The sequence below is a fragment of the Podarcis filfolensis genome (assembly GCF_964270895.1).
Source record: "Podarcis filfolensis genome assembly, chromosome: 12".
Lineage (NCBI taxonomy): Eukaryota > Metazoa > Chordata > Lepidosauria > Squamata > Lacertidae > Podarcis > Podarcis filfolensis.
In genome coordinates this window covers 30,574,331-30,598,457 of record NC_139614.1, presented here as the reverse complement: position 1 = coordinate 30,598,457, position 24,127 = coordinate 30,574,331, and the positions used below count along the sequence as shown (strand labels likewise).

At 41.1% G+C, this 24,127-nt stretch overlaps 1 protein-coding gene across 3 annotated transcripts in view; it reads right to left on the bottom strand.

Moving 5' to 3' along the window:
* The window catches only part of SLC25A13 (solute carrier family 25 member 13), a 106,951-nt gene that overhangs the window by 76,599 nt on the left and 6,225 nt on the right, over positions 1–24,127 (bottom strand). For 2 of the 3 annotated variants that reach the window (XM_083578634.1, XM_083578633.1), the window contains 2 exons: positions 7,835–7,888; positions 1,334–1,476 (listed from right to left, as the gene is read on the bottom strand). In XM_083578634.1, the coding sequence (XP_083434760.1) occupies positions 1,334–1,476; positions 7,835–7,888 (197 nt within the window). Of the gene's footprint in view, positions 1–1,333; positions 1,477–7,834; positions 7,889–8,882; positions 8,905–24,127 lie in introns of those variants that run through there. The other variant, XM_083578635.1, reaches the window with a different exon arrangement.

The window sequence follows — 24,127 nt, the reverse complement described above, 5'->3', positions numbered from 1 at the left end:
GTCACAAATGCATCATATGGTGATGTTTTGCATGCTACTACTCTATTTTGAATTGGTATTATTTTCTCTTCCGTTTGGCGTAGCTTCTTCGTATGCAATGTTGTTACTTGCTGATATTGTGATTTATAATGGTTTTGAGTTTGTTTTAATTGTTATTGTTCACCTGATATGTTGTGAACCACTTGGAGCAGTTTTGCAGGTAAAACAGATGAGGTAACATGAGGACCTAAAACTTAGTTGCTCCTAAAGAATAACCACACGTAGACTGAAACAGGGGCTGGTGGGGGCAGAGAAGAGATTTTCAATAGGGAACTCATTTCTATATATAGGACTTGGATCTCAAATCTGAATTACTCAGCATAAATCAGCCTTCCCCAACTGGGTGCCCTCCAGAGGTTTTCGACTCCAGCTCCCCTCAGCTAGCATCACTAATGTACAAGGATGGCGTGAGATGTGGTCCAAAACATCTGTAGGGTGCCAGGATGAAAAAGGCTAGCATAAATATAAGCTTCCAAAGCCCTCCTGTAAAAGCATGTATGCTCATGCTGGCACTCGCAGAAGAAGAAAAAGGGATCCTACACAATTCTAATTTATAGCAAGTAATTTACTTGCATCTCACTTTGTTCACAACAGACAAGGACGGTACATTCTTCCTTAAGTTTTTGGGGGTTTCAGTATTCTGAGAAGGCTTTGTAAACTGAGAATAACAAAGAGTTTTGCAGCAGCTTAAAGCATAACCATTTATGATAGCCTATTTTTTGTGGATTAGAGTCAGACGTACTCTAGCCCATGAAAGGTTATGCCATAAAATATTTTCTTGGCTCTTAAGGTGTCACAGGGTCTTGTTTTTTTGCTGGAAACTGTTACAATAAATCAAAAGTAGGCCTTTTTCAGTGTCCTTCGTGCTACTACCTAAGGCTTATGGGTAAGAACAAAGCCCGTTTCCCCTTGTGTCGTACATTTAAATATTCACCTCTACTGTTCTGAAACTTGCTCTATAAAATTCATTTTGCGTGCATTACTTAATAATTGTAACTTCTGAATGTGGCACATCAAGTTTAAAATTGTTGTCATTGAGTTTGGTACAAAGTGCATGCATTTTTAACCCTTTATGTATCTGGCCCAGTGTCTAGTGGAAAGCATTTTAAGACAGAATACCCTGTTCTCTCTCTGTGATTCACAGAGACACTGAAGAACCAATTGCTGCTGAAAGCAAAATTTTATGGCAGTACAGTATCTTTTTCATATACTTTAAAAGTGAAGAGCAGCTTATTCTGTGAATCTCCAATGCTACCACCATATAAGTAATTCAAATGAATGTCACAGTACATACCCATCTTTCGTCTGATCCACCACACCTCCGAGCAGCTGAACGGTTCTGGGATTGGGAACCCCATCTCCTATTATCTTCAGGAACCGCGTGACAAAGTCACTGGGGGACATGTAAAATTCACCATTTTTCTCAACACTTGCATACTGTAAAAAAGAAGAAGAATGTGGTTCTTAAATTACAAGGTAGTATTGTATCACTCGTACAGCCAATGCAGTGCTGCCCCATGTGGTGCGTCATAAAACTGCTGTGGGTTTGCACACGCTCCCTTCTCTATTTCTCAAGATGAGTGCCCCCCCCCGCCAGCCGCCTTTCCTTATCCTCTCTGAGTGCTAACTATAGCTTGCCAAGACACCCAAATTATGGTTAGTGTATGCCCTTCAAAACAGGAATCAGAAGCTATGGTTTGAAGTTGATTTATATACTCCCTTTTCTGCTATTGCTGAACTCATGAGTGGATTCACAACCCATAAGACACAAAAAGTTTGTTATAGAACACCACGACTTGATACAATATTGAACGCTAATCATATTTTGGAGGGCACTCCAAATGGTAACAACATTTTGTTAGCTTGGTTGTTGCAGCAAACCATGGTTAGCATTAAAAAGGAAGAGGGTATGCTTATCAACAGCTTGTTTCCATCCCACTGAACCAAGGGTAGACAACGTGGCACCTTCCAGATGTGGTTGGACGACATTGGCCATGCTGGCTAGGGTTGATGGGAGTTGAAGTCCAGCAACATCTGGAGGGCATCATGCAGCCTACCCTTTGCTCTAAACCATGGTTCAGAACATCATATGAATTGAGCCTGTATTTTGAGTCTTTGATCACTGAGCAATCTCTTGCTTACTGCTGCCAGCAAATGCCAGTGGAACAGCTTGCAAAATATGAAATATGATCACTACTCTCTCCTATATGAACTGAACAAACACATGATTGTGCCCATTCATATGCATTCATACTTATCAGCCATGTGCAAAACATTACAGTTGCATGACTCTGACAACATTTTTTTCCCCAGATTTTACTCCCAAATATCTACCTCTTGGGAGTAAAAGAAGAAAAGAAACAGAAGTGAAAGCAGAAGTAAAACAAATTTTATTTGAAAACTGAAATTACTCCAGAAAGGAAAGAAAGCAATATGAAGAACAGTAATAAAAATGCCCTCAATACGCTATACTGGCCTAAACCCCATGAAATCATATAGTATTACACAGGAAGAGGGGATGGGGGAGAGAAGCACACAATACAATTGGCATTTCTATTCTCCCCCCCCCCACAAGTATAGAGCTAAGTCCATAAACTGATAGAAAAAAGGGGGGAGTACAGGGATCGGGGGAAGAGATTGTGTGTACCTCTGAAGTTTTCAAGAGCAGCATTTATTACAGGAGCTGGTAGGCATTATTTGGGCTTTCAGCTTAACATTGTGGGTTGTTGTTGTTGTTGCTGTTTTTATTATTATTTTAATTTGCTGCCTATCCCTCACCTTTAGCCCCCAGGGCAGGCTGCAACAAATAAAAATGCATTGAAAACCATTCAGAACAACGTGAAATCACAAAAAATAGGGTGCGTCCTAAAAATATTAAGGAAAGGGACCCATTGGTTCAAATTCCTAAAGCATGCTTCGCCAACAGGTGAGTGATGTTAGGATGAGGCAATACACCACCATTCGCCTCTTGTGGCCACTTCATTTCCAGCCACAACTCAGCATCTCCACCCCCATCGTTCTGTCTGGACACTGAGGTCCAGTGCCGAGGGCCTTCTGGCGGTTCCCTCGTTGCAAGAAGCCAAGTTACAGGGAACCAGGCAGAGGGCCTTCTTGGTAGTGGCACCCACCCTGTGGAACGCCCTCCCTCCAGATGTCAAAGAGAAAAACAACTACCAGACTTTTAGAAGACATCTGAAGGCAGCCCTGTTTAGGGAAGCATTTAATGTTTGACAGACTATTGTATTTTAATATTTTGTTGGAAGCTGCCCAGAGTGGCTGTGGAAACACAGCCACATGGGTGGGGTAGAAATATTATTATTATTATTATTATTATTATTATTATTATTATTATTATTATTTCAACTGGATGGCAGACCAGAAGGAAAAGTTTTCACAGCTTCTTATGTAATGGTACCCAACACTCCCCAACTGCTCAGCTGCACATTTGTCCATGAGTCTTTTAACGTATGCTGATAACCTCCTGCTTATTACAAAGGGTATTCTTGTTATTAAAATGTTTCACCTCGCGACTACCACAGGCCACTTGGCGGTCTGTCTTTGGATATGCTGCACTTACGAGAAGGGTGGCAATGTGTCCCACTTTATAGAGGATAGTCTTTCATTGGAAGGGGTATCCAGTCCAAGAACCCAGAAGACAGGAGAGCAGGGAGCGCCATGACATCGCCTCTCAGTGCTTCGCACCTGGACAGCAGACTGAGCAAGTACACCTGGGCCCAGCATTTACCACTATGGTGAAATATACTGTATTGCTATTTGGATTCTTATAAATATTTATAAATTTGCATCTGCACATTAAAATTAGCGCATGTAAACATTATGCAAATTTGCGGTCCCCCTCCCCCTTTTTTGCAATGCTTCTTTCTTTCTTTCTTTCTTTCTTTCTTTCTTTCTTTCTTTCTTTCTTTCTTTTTGGCAATGTGCACAGCCATATCTGAAAAGCAGACTGGCTGGGACACCTGAAGATCCATGTGACTATTTCAGCATGCTGAAGACAACCATGGACTTGTGCTACTCTAACAATTCCCCCCTCAATGTCTTAGGGCAAACATCTTGGAGACGGAGAAAACAGTGATATTCAAAGGATATTTAATTCAAAGGGAAGAGGCTTAATTTTATTTATAAAAACAAAACAAATCCATTGGCCATGGCCAAGCCCTTGGGTGCCCCTAAAGTAGTTCTCTGGATCCCAGCCATACTTTTTAAGTGTTATTAAAGTCGACTTCCCATTCCTTATCACCACTGCATTCTTTTAAAAGCCACAACTCTGCATATATTGAGGTCAGTAAAAATCCGATTTGGGGGGGGGCGGGGGCGGAATGCAAAATAGCTACTTTGCAAATGCACCGTAAATACTACAAAACTCCTTGGGCGGTGAGCGAAGGGACATTAAAAGGCAGCTGTAAATAAATTACAAGAGCACGTAAGTCGCCACGTGTCACCTTAAAAAGAAAGATCTGTATCGCAGCAAGCAACATGTTCTGAGCAGGAAAGCCAAATTGCTAATTACTGTGGTATGTTTCTTTTCTGAGGTGGCCTGATAAAAACATTTGCTGCGATTCTCCACAGAACATTATCCACATGAAGTAACAAGTAAGTTAGGTGTCTACTACAATTTTGCAACCAACTTCAAAGACTTGGGTTTTGTTTTACGTTGCAATAGCTCTTGCAGAGCAAAGCCTGCTGCCAGATCCCATTGAATAAAGCCGTTGTTGCGCCTGACAAGTACCCTTACATTTTCTGTAAGTACATAACTCTTGGCTTCCCTCCGAGAGTTAAAATGTACGTGGTTTTTTGTTTTTTTAGTTGTCTAGATTTAAACCATATATAGGTAAAGTAATTTCCTTCAGGCAAGTGTTTTATTGAAGCAAAGACCGAAACAGAAAACTATATAGCCCAAACATTTAATAATGTTGCATTTCTATCATTTCAAATTAATTGTTTGTGTTTCACCTGCAACGTGTTCTATGTTTAGGAGCAAGCTTAGTGTGTTTGTTTCTCATATTTACAATCCTTCTGACGGCCCAGCCAACAAAACTATCACATTAAAACACATTAAAGAATCAAATCAAAATCAACGCATGCGCTTATACATGCATGCGCACACAATTAAAAGCAATTTAAAACACAGCAGCAACATAAAATCAGCAACCTGATTAATAGGTGATATGTCTCACACACACACACACACACACACACACACACACACACATCCAGCTGCACACTTTTATAACCAGCACACAGACCAAATCGATCTCATTGCAATCACCTGCCAGAAAATCTTTCCAAGTCTCAGGCTTGAAAACTTTTTAACACAACAGTTATCGAGAAACAAATCAAATAAGTCAGCCGTTTTCTGCTTCTACATTTCATTTTTTTTTCCAGGCTAGCCCCCCTGCTAAGACATTCAATAATAGAAAGCAGTACAAGGTTTCGATGTCCCCCTGTTCCTACCCACTGCGATTTATTCTTGTGTATTTGAAATCCAATCACGTACCCCCCACACTACATATAGAAAATGACCTTGAAAATGTCAGCTTGCTCATTTTGACTGAAGCCTAATCTCTTAGGTTATGGTAGGAGAGTTACAAGAAGTAGAGTTACTCTGAGGAAATTATCATGACAAAAGCGAGGGGGGGACACACACATCAATTCTATTAGTTTGGGAATAAAGACTTTCGAAAAGGTGGTAATACGCAGTCATGTATTTTCCCTCCACTTTGGTAATTATACCTATGGAGAATTTGATATTACACAATAATGCCTAATGGCTTTTTGGTAAGTTCCTTCAAAATTCACACTGGATAATCATATATTTTAAATACTTGAGCATTAACTAGTTCAAGCCCATTTAAGTCCTTACAAATACAACAGAGGAATATATATTTTTTAAGTATCTCCAGAGAAAATATGTAACTAACCAAGGAATGTCACACTGATTGCAATGCATTTAACTGAAATGGAAAATGATGTGATAAAAATCCCATTCTAACGGTGTTGTGTTTTGGTTTCCTTGGTATGTGTGGGTTTGTTTGTTTTTAATAGAAATTTAATTTCCAATTTCAGCTAGTCTGTGTTATGACTCTGAAGTGTCCTGAATAAACTTGGTGTGAGGATGGTCTAGAAATAAAGGCACTATTAGGAATGTATGCCATTTTTGCAAATGCACAATCCACAAAGGAAAAAATAATTTATATTCATAAATACACATCAGGTTAGAATTAAATGTGTACTTATGTATCATCCTCCTACCAAGATTCTCAGAGCAGCACATGCGAATTTCTCAAAAAGTGTGCCATCGAGAAGACTTTGCAGGCTTATCCCATTTTATTCCCAGGCTTATGCCATTTTATATGATAAGCCTGTTAAAGTAGCATAAAATATACAGGTTTGGAGCGACTTTTGTGCCTTCTCATTTATACCAGTTCATAGCTACTGGCTCGTCTTGCTGCTGTTGGCTTTTCTGATATTGAAATAGCTGAGAGACAGATCTCTCATTTCAAATTATTATTATTTTTCCTTAATCCAGCTTTTAGAACAGCTTCTACTTTATGCAGCAAGTCCACTGGCTTTTCAGAGGCCCCAATTCTCACTGCTATAGGGTGAGGTGGTATGATGATGGTGATGATGATGATGATGATGATGATGATGATGATGATGTTTGTATCTCACCAGGCGGAGGGTGGAGGGAGACTTTCAAGCAGCTGTTATTTCCAGGTACAAGCAAAACAAGAGACCCAGAAAAGCATTTGAATGAAACCATGCCATATATTCCCAAATAATTAGTTTGCTGGAACTGTACATTTAAGACCTCCCCACCTCTACTTGGTTTCTGTTGCACCCTCTTCTTCCCCATTGCAGAAGCAACCGCCTAAGCCCATTTTTGGAAGTCCTCATTATAAACCTGGTGGTTTTGCTTACCTAGCATATTCCAGGAGCCAAAAGCAGAAATGCAAATGCAAAACCATCAGGCTTCCATCACTATCTAGAAATCAGGAGCAAGCTGCAGGTTTGCATTCTTTCCATCTTGCTCTTGAATGTCTCCTGAACAATGATTTGGCCTCTCTAACCACAGCTGAGAGCATTTCCAAACTCAGATTTAGAAACCAGTTTTCCAAGCCACAGCCCTAAACTTTGGTTTACAATTGAAATATGGATGCTAAATCAACACTGCAAGTAGCAATGGAAAACACAGCACACAACGCAGGGCAGAAAACAATTATGTGACCCGCTACTGGCCCTGATCAATGATTAGCATTCCGGTGAAGTTACATCTGCAGTTACCTCCAATGAAATGTTTGCAGAAACAATCTTCAAGTTATTCCCTCTTACTCTCTTGTAGGGGCAGGGTGACTCTATTTGCATTCGCTCCCACCATTAGTTAGCAGTCCAATGATTTGGGAGAGATGGGGAAATGCTAATGAAAACAGTTATAGACTGCAGTTCTAATTCACAGATCTTCTAAGAGAGTCACACACAAACACACACACACACACACACACACACACACACAGCTCCATGTAGGAAACACTGAAATTTCTATTCTATTTGGGGGGATAGCTATATTTCCCCGAGTCTATACAATAATCATTCAAGAACATATTTGACTTCTTGGAGAGCATTGTTCAATTTTTGATACTGGTATTTAAATCTAACATGGTAATAATACAGTGAATGATTAATGGTTAGAAGACTATCAAGAGATGAATAATGCAATAAGAGCTAAAGAAATGAAAAATTCAGGCTTTAACGGATAAAATATTTACTTTTAACATACCTTCAAAAATATTGTTTTCAACTCAGTTGGATCAGCTCTCTTGGTTAGAGCCACCTACAAGTAAATACAATTATATTAATATGCATAGTCTATACAAAGGATGTCAAAATGTCATTTTAAAAAAAAGAAAGAGGATAATTCAAACAAAAGAATGAGCGATGAAAAATAAATGTTCCCCTCAAATAAATTAGACAGTGGTTTATGCGAGAAATTAATAAATAAATACTTGTTTTAACATTTACACTTAATTATTTGATATTTTTGCTGGTGTTGTTCCTCTGAACCTGCCAAATCTTAAACGAGTGCACTCTGACTTTGCCCACATAGAGCCATCAACCACAGGAACTGATTTTATTTTTATAACATGAGTGCCCAATCCTGAGTACTAAGGACATGCAATAACACATTTTTAAAAGAGAGAGAGGGAAAGGGAGAGAGGGATGCCATTAAAATATAAAGTATTTAATAGTAAATACTTAGCAATTAAAACCAGTCCTAACAAGAAGTCTTCCATCACTGCTAGAAAAACTCTATGGTTTTGATCAGTCTGAAAGGCAGCTGTCAAGAATGACTCTTTGCACTCACCTGCTGTTCAAAGCTGGGGCAGAAATGATACAAGGTTGAGAGTTGAAGATACTCCCAGACAGACTTATGGATCATGATTACAAAATAAGGGAAGGGGCTATCTTTGTCAATGGTGGAGGGTAGCTGTACTTGATGACCCAACAACCACCCTTCTCCAAATAATATTCCAGCCATGCAGTTTGCTATGGGGCTACAATGAGTAGCAACTACACCTGCAGCAAAGCGCACTTGCCCAGCTGCAACCCCCTCTAGTACCAAGTTTCACTTCCAGAGTTTGGGAAGCAAAGCACAGTGTCACTGGAGTCGCTACAGCCACAAGGTACCTCCCTTTCCTGACCCATAACTCTTTAAGCGCAGGAACACAGCTTGGCTGGCCAGAGCATGTGGCCACCTCTGCTGGGAGAACATAGCACCCAACTCTCACAAACTGGGTTTTAGTCATGAGATCTTTTCCCAGCCTTACCTGGAACTGCCAGAGATTGGAAGTGGCACCTTCTGCACGCACAGCAAATGTTCTACCTCTCTAACCTACAACCCTTCTTCCGTGATTGCCCTCCGCAGAACTTCCCCAGCCTCCTCTAGAGGAGAGATAAGGGAGTTAGCTAGAGGTATCTCACCTTGGTAAGAAAACTCTGCTCTCTCTGAACTGTATCTAAACCAGGCTGCTCTAGCTCTTTGCAGTGTGGAAAGACTAGAATTGGTAATATGAACTGGCTTTATTCATCTGCTTATTTATTTTTGTCTGCTGACACGCAGATGCTGAGCAAAATTAAATATAATTACGTCTGTATTATTTCTTTGTATTCTTTAATTTTTCCTATGTTTACTGATTTTTGGGGGGTCTTATTTGAATTTATTTATGTATTTCCTAGCACATCTTTGTGTGTGCAAATGTTTTGCATTTCACTAATAAGCGGGTGCTTGTTGTTGAATTGCTTTGGGCACAGTTCAGTGTGGGAAATATAAACAAATTAAACTTAAAATTAATCCTAAGAATAATGGAGGTTTTTTTAAAAAAATCTAATGTAAGCTTTAAAAAAACTCTAAGAGCATATGATACGTGATACTAGAAGAATCCTTTTTATATTCAGGCAACATCCTCTATATTAAGATGGCTATTGACTTTGAATGATCGGGGGGGGGAATGTTGTCCTACTCCCATAAACACACATCAATAAGGAGATACATTCTTTGGTGTCTATCATAGTGGTTATAAGAAAGAGACAAAACATCTGAGCTGCCCTCCTGAGAATATGGTCCCTAGAAACAAATGGGCACAGCATAGCCAAGAGTGGAGATGTGTGAACGTTTGTATACATAATGCAGATCAACACAATGCAATCTCCCAGTACCTAATAATAATAATAATTTTATTATTTATACCCCACCCATCCAAAACATCTTTTATGGAAAGAAACCCCCACCCTAAATCAAGGTGTGTCCTCTCACTTTAGCCCATGCCTCTCATTAGAACTAAACACCGCACAGCAAGATACATTAATGCATTAGGAAGAAAGTGCATGCTTTTAGATGCTAGCTGTTTGGGGGTTAATGATGTTTGGTTGCTTTTTCCTTCCAAAACTCACCGAAACGACATGAGCAATTGTGGGGTAGATAGCCAGAAAATGTGTGTTATCCAAGTGTACATGCTGTCCTAAGTGTCATAATCTTGTGCTAAGACAGTTATTTACTTGAGAGCCCATTCACAAGGCTTTGTGCTCTCTGTGGCAGACTGGACCCAAATTCAATGAATTCCACAACCTCCACAAGAAATCTTTCCCCAGTACAAAAGGAGCATGCCACCCTATCCATCACTCCTTCACCTACAAAAGGACAACAACATTTTAGCAGTAGTCTAGAATTCTGCAAAACGCTTCGGGGCCAAACTCTCTCCTCGCCCTCACTCCCCAAAAGTACTAAATTTCTAAAAGCACATAGGGGAGCTGAGATGTATCACATCACTTTTCTGGTATGTTGCTAAACTACCATTGAGCTTCCTAGGAGAAGACCCCTTATGGGATGCCCTGATAGTAATGCTATGATCAGTAATTTTTCTTTGAAATTGTATTTCTATTCTTTTTAGTGCGTGACTTCATGAGCTCTGTAGGGCACACATTCACCTGCTAATAAATTGTATAAAACAAGCCCGAAGGAGGCCCCCAACCCACTCACAGGTCCTTGTATGATCAGTAGAAACAGTTGGTCCTGGCAAGTATTAACCACTCTCAACTCCAACCTGATAATTGCCACCTGCCCAGATTTTAACTTGCCTGAATTAATTTTAAGATGTATTTCAATTAATTGGTGTCAATTAATTAATCAATTCAGCATATTATGTTGTTTTTATGATGTTAGCCGCTCTGAGCCTGGCCTCGGCTGGGGAGGACGGGATACAAATAAAACATTATTATTATTATTATTATTATTATTATTATTATTATTATTATTGGAACACGGGTCTCCGGAGCTCCCTCGCACGCAGGAGCCCAGCTGGGGAGGGGGCAGCGGGAAAGGGATGTTGCCGCTGCCTTTCCTCTCCATCACTTCCACCCCGTGGCAAGCTTTGACCCAGGACTGCTCAGCCTGGCAGCACCGGGCCACTGTGCAACAGAGTCCAGCGGCCCTCAACCCACTTGCCCTTCCTCCCTCTCGGCCAGCCCAGGGGTGGCGCACAGCACGTGCAGTCATGCCGCACTACAGACCCCCTGCCCAGTGTGCACACACCCCTGGCTAGTTACGCTACTAGTCAAGATCACATCATTGATTCATATTTCAACCACAGCACCTGCAACTTCAGGCAACCCCCAATTTGCATGGGGGTGTTCCAAATCACTGCGCACATCGATGGAGCATGCCTAAGCCCAGCCCACCCTGTTCCACCCAAAAACAGTGCATGCGTACAGAGTTGTGTGGGCTTTGAGCATGAGCAAAATGGTCATTCCTTGGAAATGGAAACAGAAGCTGTAGCCAAACCATAGTTCATGTAGTATGAGCAATACAGCTACCATGCTTGAGCAAAACTGCAAGCCCTCAACGTGAGGAACAAAGCCTGGCCCTAGCAGGTGGCTAAACTGCACCCCAAGTCCAACTCAAGACAGCAGTCCACAGGTATCCAGATGGCTAGGCTAGGTCAGGCAAGGCAGGACCTGGGACAGCTCCTAATGCAGATTCCCAACAGTTATTATAGAAAAGAAACAAAAGGCCTGTCCTTACCTGAACCTACTTCACCATCGACTTACACGAGAGCCTGAGAGTAGAGAGCTAGCTTTCAAAGTATATCTCAGAAATGGTCTTTAAATTGCTTTTCACATGGTAGTTTGGGATATCGAACACTATGTTCTTTTTAGCATATTAGCAGTGAACATATTCTCCTTCTGAAACCAAAGTAGCACCATCCATACACAAAGCAAGAGGTATTGGCAGGCTTTGTGGAACCCCATGTTTTGCAGAAGTACAAAAAAATAATCCTAAATGCGAGGGGATAGCTCAGTAGACATGAAATACTGGCTGGCTGTTGGATGAAAACTGAGGGGAGAGGAATGGAGTACCTGAGAAAATGGAGTGGCTGGCTTTTGTGTTTAACAACAGCACATTTTTGTTTCAGGTACTGCAAATGTTCCTAAATCCAGGCTGCCAGAACAAACAAACTCAGCTGTATTAGACAAACTAACTTGACCTGAAAAGGATTATTTCATTATTGAGAGTTTCCAGAGGGGTTCAAAAGACAAATAGCTGTGCAAAAGCCATCCTCTTACACCCCAGATTTTATTTAGCCTCTTCCCCCTCCCCTCCACAGTCCGTGACCCAGTACACCTGGTTGTCAGCATCCTCTTCTGAATGAATGGCACTTGTGCTTTTCCAGCACTGTCAGAATCCAAGTTAAGAACCTTGATTGTGGTATAGAATGATGAACCGATACGGCCACTACGGCGTGTCGCAAAATGCAATCAGCAGGTTTACAAGCAGATTGCAACAAGGGTGCAATATTCCCAACTGTCTGATCAGACAAACAGGGCAGAGAATAGGTAGCAGTGCTAGAAAACAACAACAAGTCCAGAAAGGGGGAGTTGGGCAGGTGGGAATCAATAATCTGGCCTTATTAATGGCTAACTAGGCATTTCCCTCACTGTACTAGTAAATCAAAGTCCAGTCCTTCAAATATAGTGAAGTGCTCAGGTTCAGCTACAATGAACCTGAAACACTACTAAGCGGACATCAGATGGTAGGGACTAGTGAAATGGCTGAAAGGGGAAAGTGGATCAGCAGGCAGGGTATTTATTAAGGAACAAAAAGAAACAAATCCTAGCAAGGGTTTTTGATTCTCTGCACCACAGGTAAAAGTTTGTTTGTTTGTTTAGTTATTTGTTTTAAAAGAGGACTTTTGGTGTTTATTCAGAATACAGGTCAGAGTGAAAACCTGGACCCTATCCTTATAGCAACACTAGGAAAGGGGGATAATACACATTTTAGGTAGCCACTAAGAACACCTTCCAAGGTTTTTAATCATCATCAACGCCCCAAATTACAAGATGACGAGTCTCTGCCCCAAGGAACTTACAATGTAATTTTTTTAATTAAAAAACCCCTTTTTTAATATTCAAAACAAATTGCAATAGAACAAAACCATAAAAGACAACTTTGAATTCACAATTAATACAATGTAAAATTTGGCAAAGGAGGGACAGTAGAGAAAGGGGAAAGACATGGGGATACTTCGTAGTTGTATAAGTCACAGATTTGCTAGCTGAGGGATCATGGTAGGACATTTGGGGCTTTATAGGGGGAAAGTTGCATTTTTCCTATCTAACTGGAAGCTACTGCAGATGCAAGAGCACAGGTATAATACACACCTCCCACCATGCCATCTGCAAAAGGAGGCTGGCCAGCAGGGTATGCATCTGCTAAAGACTGGCATTACATAGTAATAAAGGGAATATTCACAATACTTTATTAGGATTTTTTTAACTCTAAGCTTCCCAAGCAAATGTAGCTGCTAGGATAAGGAGGGTGCGTTTGTTTGTTTGTTTGTTGGCATTTATATACCGCAGAATATTTACTATCATGATGGAGCTTAGGAACAATCTTATCATCTAATTAAATCAAAAACAAGAACCACATTAAAAAGCCAAGGAAATGACATATTTTGCAAAGCCCAAGGAAAGAGCTGCAACACCTGCCTGGCAGCTTTTCATCAAAACTGGAAGCCTTCCAATCCATCGATCTTTTCGAGCCCCATGTCTTCCTCCTCCCACACACCTTCCACTATGACTGCAGCATAACAACATGGGCATCCATCATCTTTCTACGCCTGTTATTTCTTGTACTTGAAGAAAATGGAAGTTTAACCTTCAAATGCTGAACTGATGAAACACATTAGGTAGAGTCCACCGCCCACTCTGCTGCTCTCACTGCGAAGCATACCAACAAAGCAATAAGAGACAGACAATCTGCTTCTCACTCACTAGGCACCTAGAAACACACGCCGGTGCTCCTAAGTTTCTTGTATTGCAGGGGACGCAGCAGTTTGTGCCTATTGTTGCTGGTGGCGGTTTTGTCCTCCAAGATATCAGAATGATACAAGGGACATCTTGGAACAAGGATTGTGTTCCAAGTCTGTCCGTAACGCTGACATGCATGATTTTAGGCTTGTTCTTGTTCGGTGGCCTTTATTGGTGAGCCTGACTGGCATACGTAGTGCCCATTTAACAAAACTTAGGATGATTTCACGTTTCCTTTACAAAACAGCAGCTGAGCGAACTGGGCTGACCTGCATACAACCTAAGTGAAATACAACCAGTCGTCCCCTTGAGAACTGACCAGCTCTGCTTAGCAAGTTTTAGCTAGGACTGCCACTATTTTATTAAAGGCACTTGGGAAGCTCTTCTGAGAGCCCCCCAAGCCTGCAAAATTGCAGCAGGCTTTTTTTATTCTCCTGCAACTTTAAAGGCAGAGCAGACAGCATGCCATCATCATATATTGGGAGTCTTTAACCCTCCAGAATTTGCTGAATGGCAACTCCCATCTTCTGTGGCCACTGACCACGTCTGCTGGGGCTGATGGGAGTTGTAGTTCAGCAACATCTGGGGGACCCAAAGGTTCCTCACACTTGACATATGCCTTCATTTCATAGTTTAACACCTCTATCTTCATTTCACATCCACAGCATGAGGGTGTTTTAATTTAAAAGTGAGTGTCTGTTATATTTGCTTGTTAACTGTCTTGAGGGCCTTCTTTAGGGTTGAAAGGCAATCTAAAATATTTTTGCAAATAAGTACCGTGTGCTGTGGGCTAGAAAAGCACGTATTTACCAGGCTCGCAGGAGGCCGGTTTGTATGTTTTATGTAGGTAGAAAGCCAGAGGTTTGTTGCCCTCCCTTCTCTGGCAGGTTTCAGGGTGGGTTACAACAACTTAAAATTTATAACAGTTAAAACAGATTACAATTACAGGAATAGGGTGGGCCCTGAAAACACGTGTCTCAGGTGCCAATAGCCAGGGGAAACAGGTGCGTCTTCAGCATTCACCAAAAGTGAAGAAACCAGACGCACCTCTGTGGGTAAGGAATTCCCCAAAGTTATTGATGGTGTCGCTGTAAAGGGATGGCCAAAAGTATGGAATGGAAGAAAAGGCTGTTAACATTCATGGCTAGCAACGTGACAGCCACCAATTTTATTTATGTATAAAAATATTTATATACCAGTATATCATGGAAGCAATGATATCCACATATAGTAAAAACACATACAAAATTTAAAATCAGAGACCATACAATAAGACAATCACTGAAAAGCAGGCACAATGCATGCACAGTTTCTCCCAATCTGCCCTCCAGATGTTCTGGGTGACAACTGCATTCCAGACAGGCCATTCAGCATCTGGCTGGAGAGAAGGGGAACTGGAGTCCAAAATATCGGGAGGACACCAGGTTGGGAAAGGCTGCCTTGGTGGAAAAGCGCTTTCATTCATAATCCAATTTTCAACAATCCCATCTGCCTACTCCAACCTTCTTCACCATAACTTGTTCTGGAAGATCTCCCAATCCTCACCAACATATGATAGGGATGGGGCAGACCCGTGAAAATTAGGTATCCCACTTCACATGAGCATAAGAGCTTTCTGCTAATGACAATCCACCACTGGGTACAACCCACCCAATCTGTTCCAACTTGTCAAGGTTCGGTTTCAAAGTCATCACAGTTGGCTTATGCAGATCACCTTAGCAAGGCAAGTTGGGTAAAATATGCAGGAGTGGAGGTTGTTTACTACAAAAGTTTGCTGCACTAATTTGCTAGCAAGACCTATCCTATTTGTAGAACCCTTGTCATGAATAAGTAGGAGGAGGAACTGGGCTGGAGAAAATAAAATCCTATAAAGTGCCCCACCTAATAATTGTGTGACAGGAACTATGTAAAAATAACTGACAGGTAAATGCATTTTGTTTCAGTGCAATGTTTTCTTTTTTGACTGAGCACAGAAGTTAACTTTTAAAGATTGCATTTATAATCAGATCTGTCTGTTCCTGTTTATTCAAAATGCTACACCTCAGTAGCTGAGTGTGTGAGTGGGTACAAATCCATGTGCATGCATGAATCCATTTCTCGGATCTTAAAAAGAGGGGCGGGGGACTAAAATGCATATGCGTAATGGAAACAGACAACATCACCTTCAAGTAACCACATTTTTCTGTATTATAAATAGTAAAGAGGGGAAAGTCTCAAAGTCAAGAATCTTTCTTTAGAATTAAAAAAGCAAAATGAACACCAGTATGGTACCACTCTGGTTCGAATGTATTATGCTACTGGAAAATAAAATCAGGACTTATTTAGAAAGCCACTCTCTCTTTGTAAACATGCTACAGCAAATTATGTACAGTGGTACCTTGGTTCCCAAACAGCTTGGCTCCCAAACACCGCAAACCAGGAAGTAAGTGTTCCAGTTTGTGAACGTTTTTCGGAAGCTGAATGTCCTACACAGCTTCCAATTGAGTCCAGGAAGCTCCTGCAGCCAATCGGAAGCCGCGCCTTGATTTTCAAACGGTTTCAGGAGTCGAACGGACTCCTGGAACGGATTAAGTTCGAGAACCAAGGTACCACTGTATATGCCATGAGAATATAGGTACACTGCTGTCAGATCCAGCCAGCAAAGCCAATGGGAGTTGCAGTCCAACAACATCCGAGTTCTCCATTTGCAGTCATACTGAAGAACATGAAAGCTGACTTCATGAAAAAGTTTTGCCATTGGCCTCAGTAGGATATGAATGGCACCCAAAGGTAGCAACAGTACTCTGTTGTGAACTGGGAGTTCTCAAGGCCAGGAATGGTAAAAACTAGTTGGTAGCTATCTATTTTAAAAGTAAGTGGCATTTAAATTGACTTTTGTGACTAGTGAGTGCATCAAGATCTACAAAGGAGGCTCTTCTCTTTCTTCTACCTCTGAACCAGATGCATTATGCTCCAGCCATGTAATAACCTCCCCCCCCCCAAACTAAGACTGGTGATAATACTGTATTCTTTTTAGCACTAGTTTAAGGAATTTTTATTTGCCCAGGCTTTGTACTGATGATGATGATGATCAGTGCTTTTTCGGGGGGAAGGGGTACGCAGGGGTACGCATACCGCAAAACATTTTGTGAATCTAAGTTTGGCCTCATTGAGGGGCAGTATTTCAATATGAGTAGGAAAATGAGCGTACTCCTAAACATTTTTAGGGGGGGGGACACTGATGATTTTTATTTGAATTTACACACCGCCCTAGACCCGGAGGTCTCAAGGCAGTTCACAGAATAAAATCAAAATATAAAACCACAAAATACATAATCAAAATTTAAACAACAACCCAATAACTACCTCCCTGCCCCCCCCAAAAAAACACCCCACCACATTTTAAAAAGGCATAGGGTGTACACTTGTCTACAATCTATGTTTTGGATGAAGGTGAAGCTTAGAACCATTCAAAATAAATAAATGAACAGTGTCCAGCATGCAAACAGTGTGTCTACAGGCCATGCATTTCAGGACTTGCCAGGTATCCATAGGAGACAAGTGATCAGGCTAGCACAGGACCAACTCAATTTTCTATCCCATCTCGGTGCTTGGTAGTGAAACCAAAAAGGGTGCTAGACAACGGGACTCTGAATCCAGCAGAGAAATGCAATGAGTTGCTGGAGAAAGGATGGAGCTCTCCATCCAACAGACTCATAATACATTTTGTAGGCTGGAAACTTCTGTATGCTTGCTTGCAAGGTAGCGTCAAATGTTCAGTGACTGGTATAAAGCTTTCCTTCACAAAACAACACAGCAGGAATGAGGATGCTATGGGCCTCCAGATGTTGGCCATGGGGTTGAGGAGCGATGAACAACACTGGGAGGGCCACAGGTTACCTAGTTCTGTAGCACAAGAATAAAAAGCATGCATGTATTTTTTTTCCCAGTGGGATGATAGTATGCCTTGAGTGTCTTCAGCTTATATAAAGTAAGAATTATTTATGGATTTAGAAGACATAGACTAGGTGGCAGCAAGCCCGGTGCTGGATGGCTGAAAGAACAGCAGAAACAGCTGTTAGGAAGACTTAATTATAACTGCCACACAAACACACATACCAAAAAATTGACATGTCTGTTAATAGCAATTAAAATCCACTCGTGCACTGAAAGCTTCGAAACACAAACCTGGTTCAGAAACAATTGTGTCTGTAGATTTGGTTTCCTTTTGTTACATAAATACTTTATTAATTGAATTTTCAGGCACATAAGGATTTTGGTTGATTGGTTGGTTAAAGTGATATATTTACTTTTCTTTCCAGATCCGGCTTTATACCCTTTTTTTTATGAGATCAACTGGTTGCCATGGAAACAACGTATGACGTCAAGCCGGTCAAGCCTGGCACTCAATAAGATTTAAAATGAAGTAAAAAGATCCAGGTCAACTCTCAGACAGACCATTTTCACTGCAATAGTAGGAAGGGTTCAGGGGGAAAGAAGTGAATTGTGTTTTATTTTGACTGAAAAAGCAGGAGCATTTTTATAAGAGCAAATAGCCTAAAATTACTGAGAAATCCAAGGACTGAGGACTTTACATACTAGTATAAAGGTAAACATAGAAATGTTAGTATAATCCTATATACTATCCTATATACTATCCTATATCCTCTACAGTGAACTTGCTTCTCTGGGTGAGAATGCTTTCATAGCCAAAATAGCACTAGCTAGGTCCAAGCACAAGAGAGAAACATCAGCAGATTATACAAAGCAGTATTCCTAAGCATAGTAACTGCAATCCTAATATTTAGCAGAAGTTATGCTGCACTCTCATGGAAAAACAAATATGCAATAAATTCTTATACTGGGCATCAAACTACCAATAATGGTCAAATGGAAATCCAATTATCATTATGTTTATCTCTGAAACAAGAAAATTTACTTCATATCAACAAGGGACTAATTCACAATCACTAAAAGATGCCTTCTATCTAAGCTGACATGCCATGGCAGATTGTACTATGAAATAGTGAACTGACAAGCAGCCTGACTTAATGTCAGTGACAAATGACTACATTAATGGAAAGGTGAAAATTATTCAAAATTCAGTACATCTCAGTTGTGAAAACCAAAATTGAATTTAGGTTGTGCAGCGTGCTGGGATTAGGCAAATAATTCCTACTTGTGTTAATCATTTCAAATGGCTTTCAGACATTCTGCCATGTTTGACTGAGGTTCGAGACACAAAATGCATTTTACAACTGCAGATTTCTCATTAATGTTGCTGCTAATCTAATGTTGTTACAAAAAATAACATTTCAATACTATAAATGTGTGTGTGTATGTGTGTGTGTGTGAGAGAGAGTTATTATGTTCTTGTTTTAGTATTCTTATTATTATTATTATTATCATTATCATTATCATTATCTTGTTGTTGATTTTCAGGTGTACTGCTGTTCTCTTTGTTGAAAACCCCTTTGAGAATGTTTGTGTCACTTCATGTGTGGAAAGGTGTCGTGCAAATAAAATTACGAAAGGATTAAGGAAACACTAAGTGATATTCACAATGGAAGTTAATCAAATCTTCCTCCTCCTCTCAGTTTGGTGGTGGAGGAAAAATGGACTCTGAGCTGCTTAGATGTTATAGGAGTATGTAGCCAACTGGGAAACTAACAAAGGTAAATCAAACTGTAAAATTTGTTTATAAAAGTTGGCTAAACTCTGTCTATTACCAAAACCAGTCCACACTTTTAGCACGTAAATAAGCCAACCAATGACATGTTAAGGACACACCACCAAAAATATCAGCAAAAACAGATTTAAATGGAAATGGGAGTTGTGATCTGAGTTTCCTATCTTGTGATGTGAAAACCTTTCAGGTCGGACTCAGTCATGGGCAAAAAGTATTCTACTTCTCCTTTCCAAATAAAGCATATGTTTAAAGTTCCAGTATAAATGAACCTGGTTATCAAATCTGGACAAATGTTTCTCATCCCTGTGAGCAAGTGCAACAGCTAAACCTCTTCCAAAATTTATAATCTACTTGTCAGTTGTAACTTAAACGGACACTACTCAGGCAGTCGAAATAATCTATTTTTCTCTTTTGTATATCTTCCCAAAAATTCATCCTTTTTACATGTCCACCTCCACTTCCAAGTGTTATTTTCTTGTTTTCTTTTTTAAAAAGGAAAATGCCAGCTGCCTACTTCTTATGAGCAATATTATCCTACTTCACCACCATTTATGCAGGCCAGAGTAACATTTTTGGTAAAGTATATGACTCAGCTGCGTGCTTCTAAAAGCATGTAAAAAGCATGGGATTATTTTAAAATGTTATGAAAATTGTACCGGCAGCATTCTTCTTAGTGTCTTAACAAAGCTACAGTTTCAATTTCTTTTCTTCCAAAATAAACTGCTTCTACCAGGGCAGCTTGATATTGCAGGAAATGGCTGAGATGGATTGGATACTTTGCAAAGTATACAGAAGAAATTTAAATTGCATTTCGTTGCCTTGAAAACACCGTCCCAACACTACATTACTAAACACATTATCTTGAAGTCGTTGCGGTGTTTCTAATGGAATATAGGAATACAATAAGATGCCTTACACCAGCTGGCCCTGACTATTTGTTTAGCCCAATACGGGCTAATCTGACAGGAGGCAGCTCTCCAGGGTCTCCACATCACCAGCTACTTCAGAAATGGGGAGCTTCAGGCCCCTTCGGGCCTCTCTAGGTGGTCCTCAGGACTCTCTCCCCCCCCCCGGTCACACACCCACCTGAGCCACCCTTCTCAAAAACCCAGCTTTGCATCCTCCTTGAATGTTTCTGGCTGGCTTAAATGCATCCTTGTTCTCCGATCACGCTTCTTGCGTTGGGATTGGTAAGTGAAGCCAGAGTCAACGGCAGACGATTTTGTCGCCATCTTACTCCCTGCCGAGTTCTACGAGGGGCAGCAACACTGAGATTAAGGGCTCATCCAGACTTCCACTTACCCCACCGCTTTCCCCTGGGAATATCCAATCTTTACTGCTGAACCAAAGCACGGTTTGACGTTTGCTGTGATTTAGCACTGAAGAGAAGCGGGGGAAATCGAAAACTGCTCTCTAGGCACAAGAGGAAGTGTGGACAAGCCCCAAGTGGGTTATAAGTTATAAATAACAAAACAGACAGGTGGCTGAGGGCAGAGTGAGGTGGGTGCGTCAAGGCCTCATTCTTCCAAATCAACCAACCTCCACAGGATAACAGGGTTTTGGTGTTTTTTATAGTCACATAATATACTCATTTTACCACACCGAACTTTTAAAAACGCCCTAAAATTTGTCACAAAATCCGCACACCCCGTTCAATTGCTTTTTGGCAAGGATCCCCCCCCCAACACTATTTATACTGAATTACTTCTGCCAAAATAAAAGGTTATTATAGTGTCCCTTAAAAAAAATAAATCAGTGTCTCTTGAGGCCTGCAATGTTAAGTGATTAATCTCTGACGCTTAATCTGCAACGAACTCCAGCACCTGGACAGGATTAGGCATTATGCTACTCAGAGACCTGCAGATCATGGCCCAAGCCAATTAGGTCTCTTGCTGTAATGCAAGATAATGTAATTATCCAAGTGAAATTCTATTGTGAGGCAGGGGCAGGCCTAGCGCTCTTCGATGCCCCAATGCTCAGGACATAGTAAGCATTCCCTTGCGGCAGTACAAGAGAACAACGCTCCCATTTTAGAGCCTGGGTTCCCAGCAGGGAGCACAAAGGCTTATCATGTGCTCTGAACAGGGACAGGGAGCCCCCAGATGCTGCTGGACTACATGGCCCATCATCCCTGACCAGGCCTGAGTAAAAAAACATCTGGAGGTCCAAAGGTTCCCCATCCCTGTTCCAAACTATCCCAGATGTGATATTAGCAGCATAAGACAACGGTGCTTGCCTGGGAGGATGCATTCAGAAAACGCATTGGAATCTGGTCAAAGATCTGCAGCACTGATCCTGAAGCCCATGATATTCAGGGAGACCTTGCCGGACTGGCCTCCATGGGGTGACACTCAAGAACTGTTGGAGAGGTCTCTCTGTCTGAGGCAGAGGAGGAGGTTAAATCATCCTCAGACCTTGAAAGCAGCAGCAGCAGCTGGTCAACAAAGGGGAATACACCTGAAAGCCCAAAGTCATCGTGCTACTCAAGAGTAAAGTGCTCCTTGGAAATAACTCCTCAACAGTAAAGGTTTCCTGGACAGGTAGCTTGTGAAGCAGATGATTTGGGGCAGAGTGCGGGAAGCCAGTCTTATAAACCACATGTATAGGGAAGTTTTTAATGTTTGATGTTGTACTGCATGAGTAGGCAAACCAAGGCCCAGGGGCCGGATCCAGCCCAATCACCTTCTAAATCTGGCCCACGGACGGTCCGGGAATAAGTGTGTTTTTACATGAGTAGAATGTGTGCTTTTATTTAAAATGCATCTCTGGGTTATTTGTGGGACATAGGAATTCGTTCATTTTTTTTCTTCAAAATATAGTCCGGACCCCCACAAGGTCTGAGGGACAGGGGACCGGCCCCCTGCTAAAAAAGTTTGCTGACCCCTGTTGTACTGTGTTTGATGTTGGAAGCCGCCTAGAGTGGCAAGGGCAACCCATTCAGATGGGCAGAATAGAAATCAGTTGTTGTTGTTGTTGTTACACTGAGGTATGATAGTTACTAGAACTAATATACGTTTATGCTTCTTACTCTGGCAACCTGATTTGCATTTATCCTGATCTTCCTAGCTGTTGACCTCTACACCTCAGCCTTAGGATTCTGCCTTTGGATTATGTCTGATACAGAGCTACTCTCCTATGCTGAACCTCAGCGTCACCTGGACCTTGTTTGGGGGCTCTCTTTATTACTGCTTGGTGCTATTTTGTTTTAGACCTGAGGTTGCAGTGGACCTTTATGTGTGCTCTTGCGCCAGCCAACCTCCAAGACTGAGAATTAATCCAGTTGGAACAGAAGAGTGGCTTACACCAAAGCAAGACTGCATCAGCTTTTATCTACTTATTTTTTAAAAGTTATATACAATAAAAAACTCTCTGTTTACATATAAATTAAAACAACCTCTGATAAAATATTTTAAAAACTAGGTACAAACCAAATACGGCTGTATCTCACAAATGAAACTGGGAAGTGTAACAAACACAGAAATAAAATTTCCTCGGTGTCCAGGAAAGTTTGGGTCACAGGAAGTGAAGACATGTTCAAAGGTTGCTACTACTGCCATCTCAAAAATTAACTAAGGGATGGCATTCCAGAGGGTGGATGCTATCAATGAGAAGCGTCAGTTTCGTGCAAATGGCTGGTTGTTGAACACCTATTGAAATACATTTATTTGTGTTACAGAGCATCTTTTCTTTGACATTATTATTAATTTATATCCTGCCTTCCCCCCCCCCCCCACAGGACTCAGGGCTGAAATCTTCACACAATCATGCATCACACATTTTCCTTAACTGGTAAGTGAGATTATGACTTGTGTATCATATTTGATATATACACAGAAGAACAATATATACATGCATGAGTCAAGTGTTCACGCTACAGTGTTAACACTGCTAGAAAATGACACGGGCCATAGCTCCCTGTCACATAATCTGTGAAGCAGACCCATCATTTTCCTGTTCTGTGCATGATAAACAAATTAATAAAAAGTACTAAGAATTCCTCCCTGAAGCTGGAATAAAAAGAATTACTTACTTAATAGCCAATGCTATATATTCACACACAAGTCAAGGCTTTTCAGATGTAGCACAGCAGGTCTTATCAGCTATAAAAACAAGCATTTTGGCGTGTCATTCTTTTCACAATGTGTTCTTGGAATCACAGTGTGATAGGAAAAAGTCAGGTGCATAAATCTATTCTTAGTCACCACATCGCTGGATCTGTTATTGTGAATTTTGTACCATGGCCCAAATCAGGATCACTATAAGAACAGTAGCATTAACTCACAAAACAAGACTATTACATGGAGGACAGGAACTTGGGTGTTAGCAGAAAGTTCGCGTTTTCAGTCTGAGAACGTTCCACAAGCACAGTGGAGAACATGCAGCTGCACTCTCAGATCTCTGTTTCAGAGCCAGCTCAATGTGCAAAAAGGGCTGGCAAGTTCCCTCTCTTCTTCTTCTTCTTCCTCCTCCTCCTCCTCCTTCTCTACCCCTTAACAGCCTCTGTTGTCCAGCAAGTTGTAAATTTTTGAAATGTACCATCAT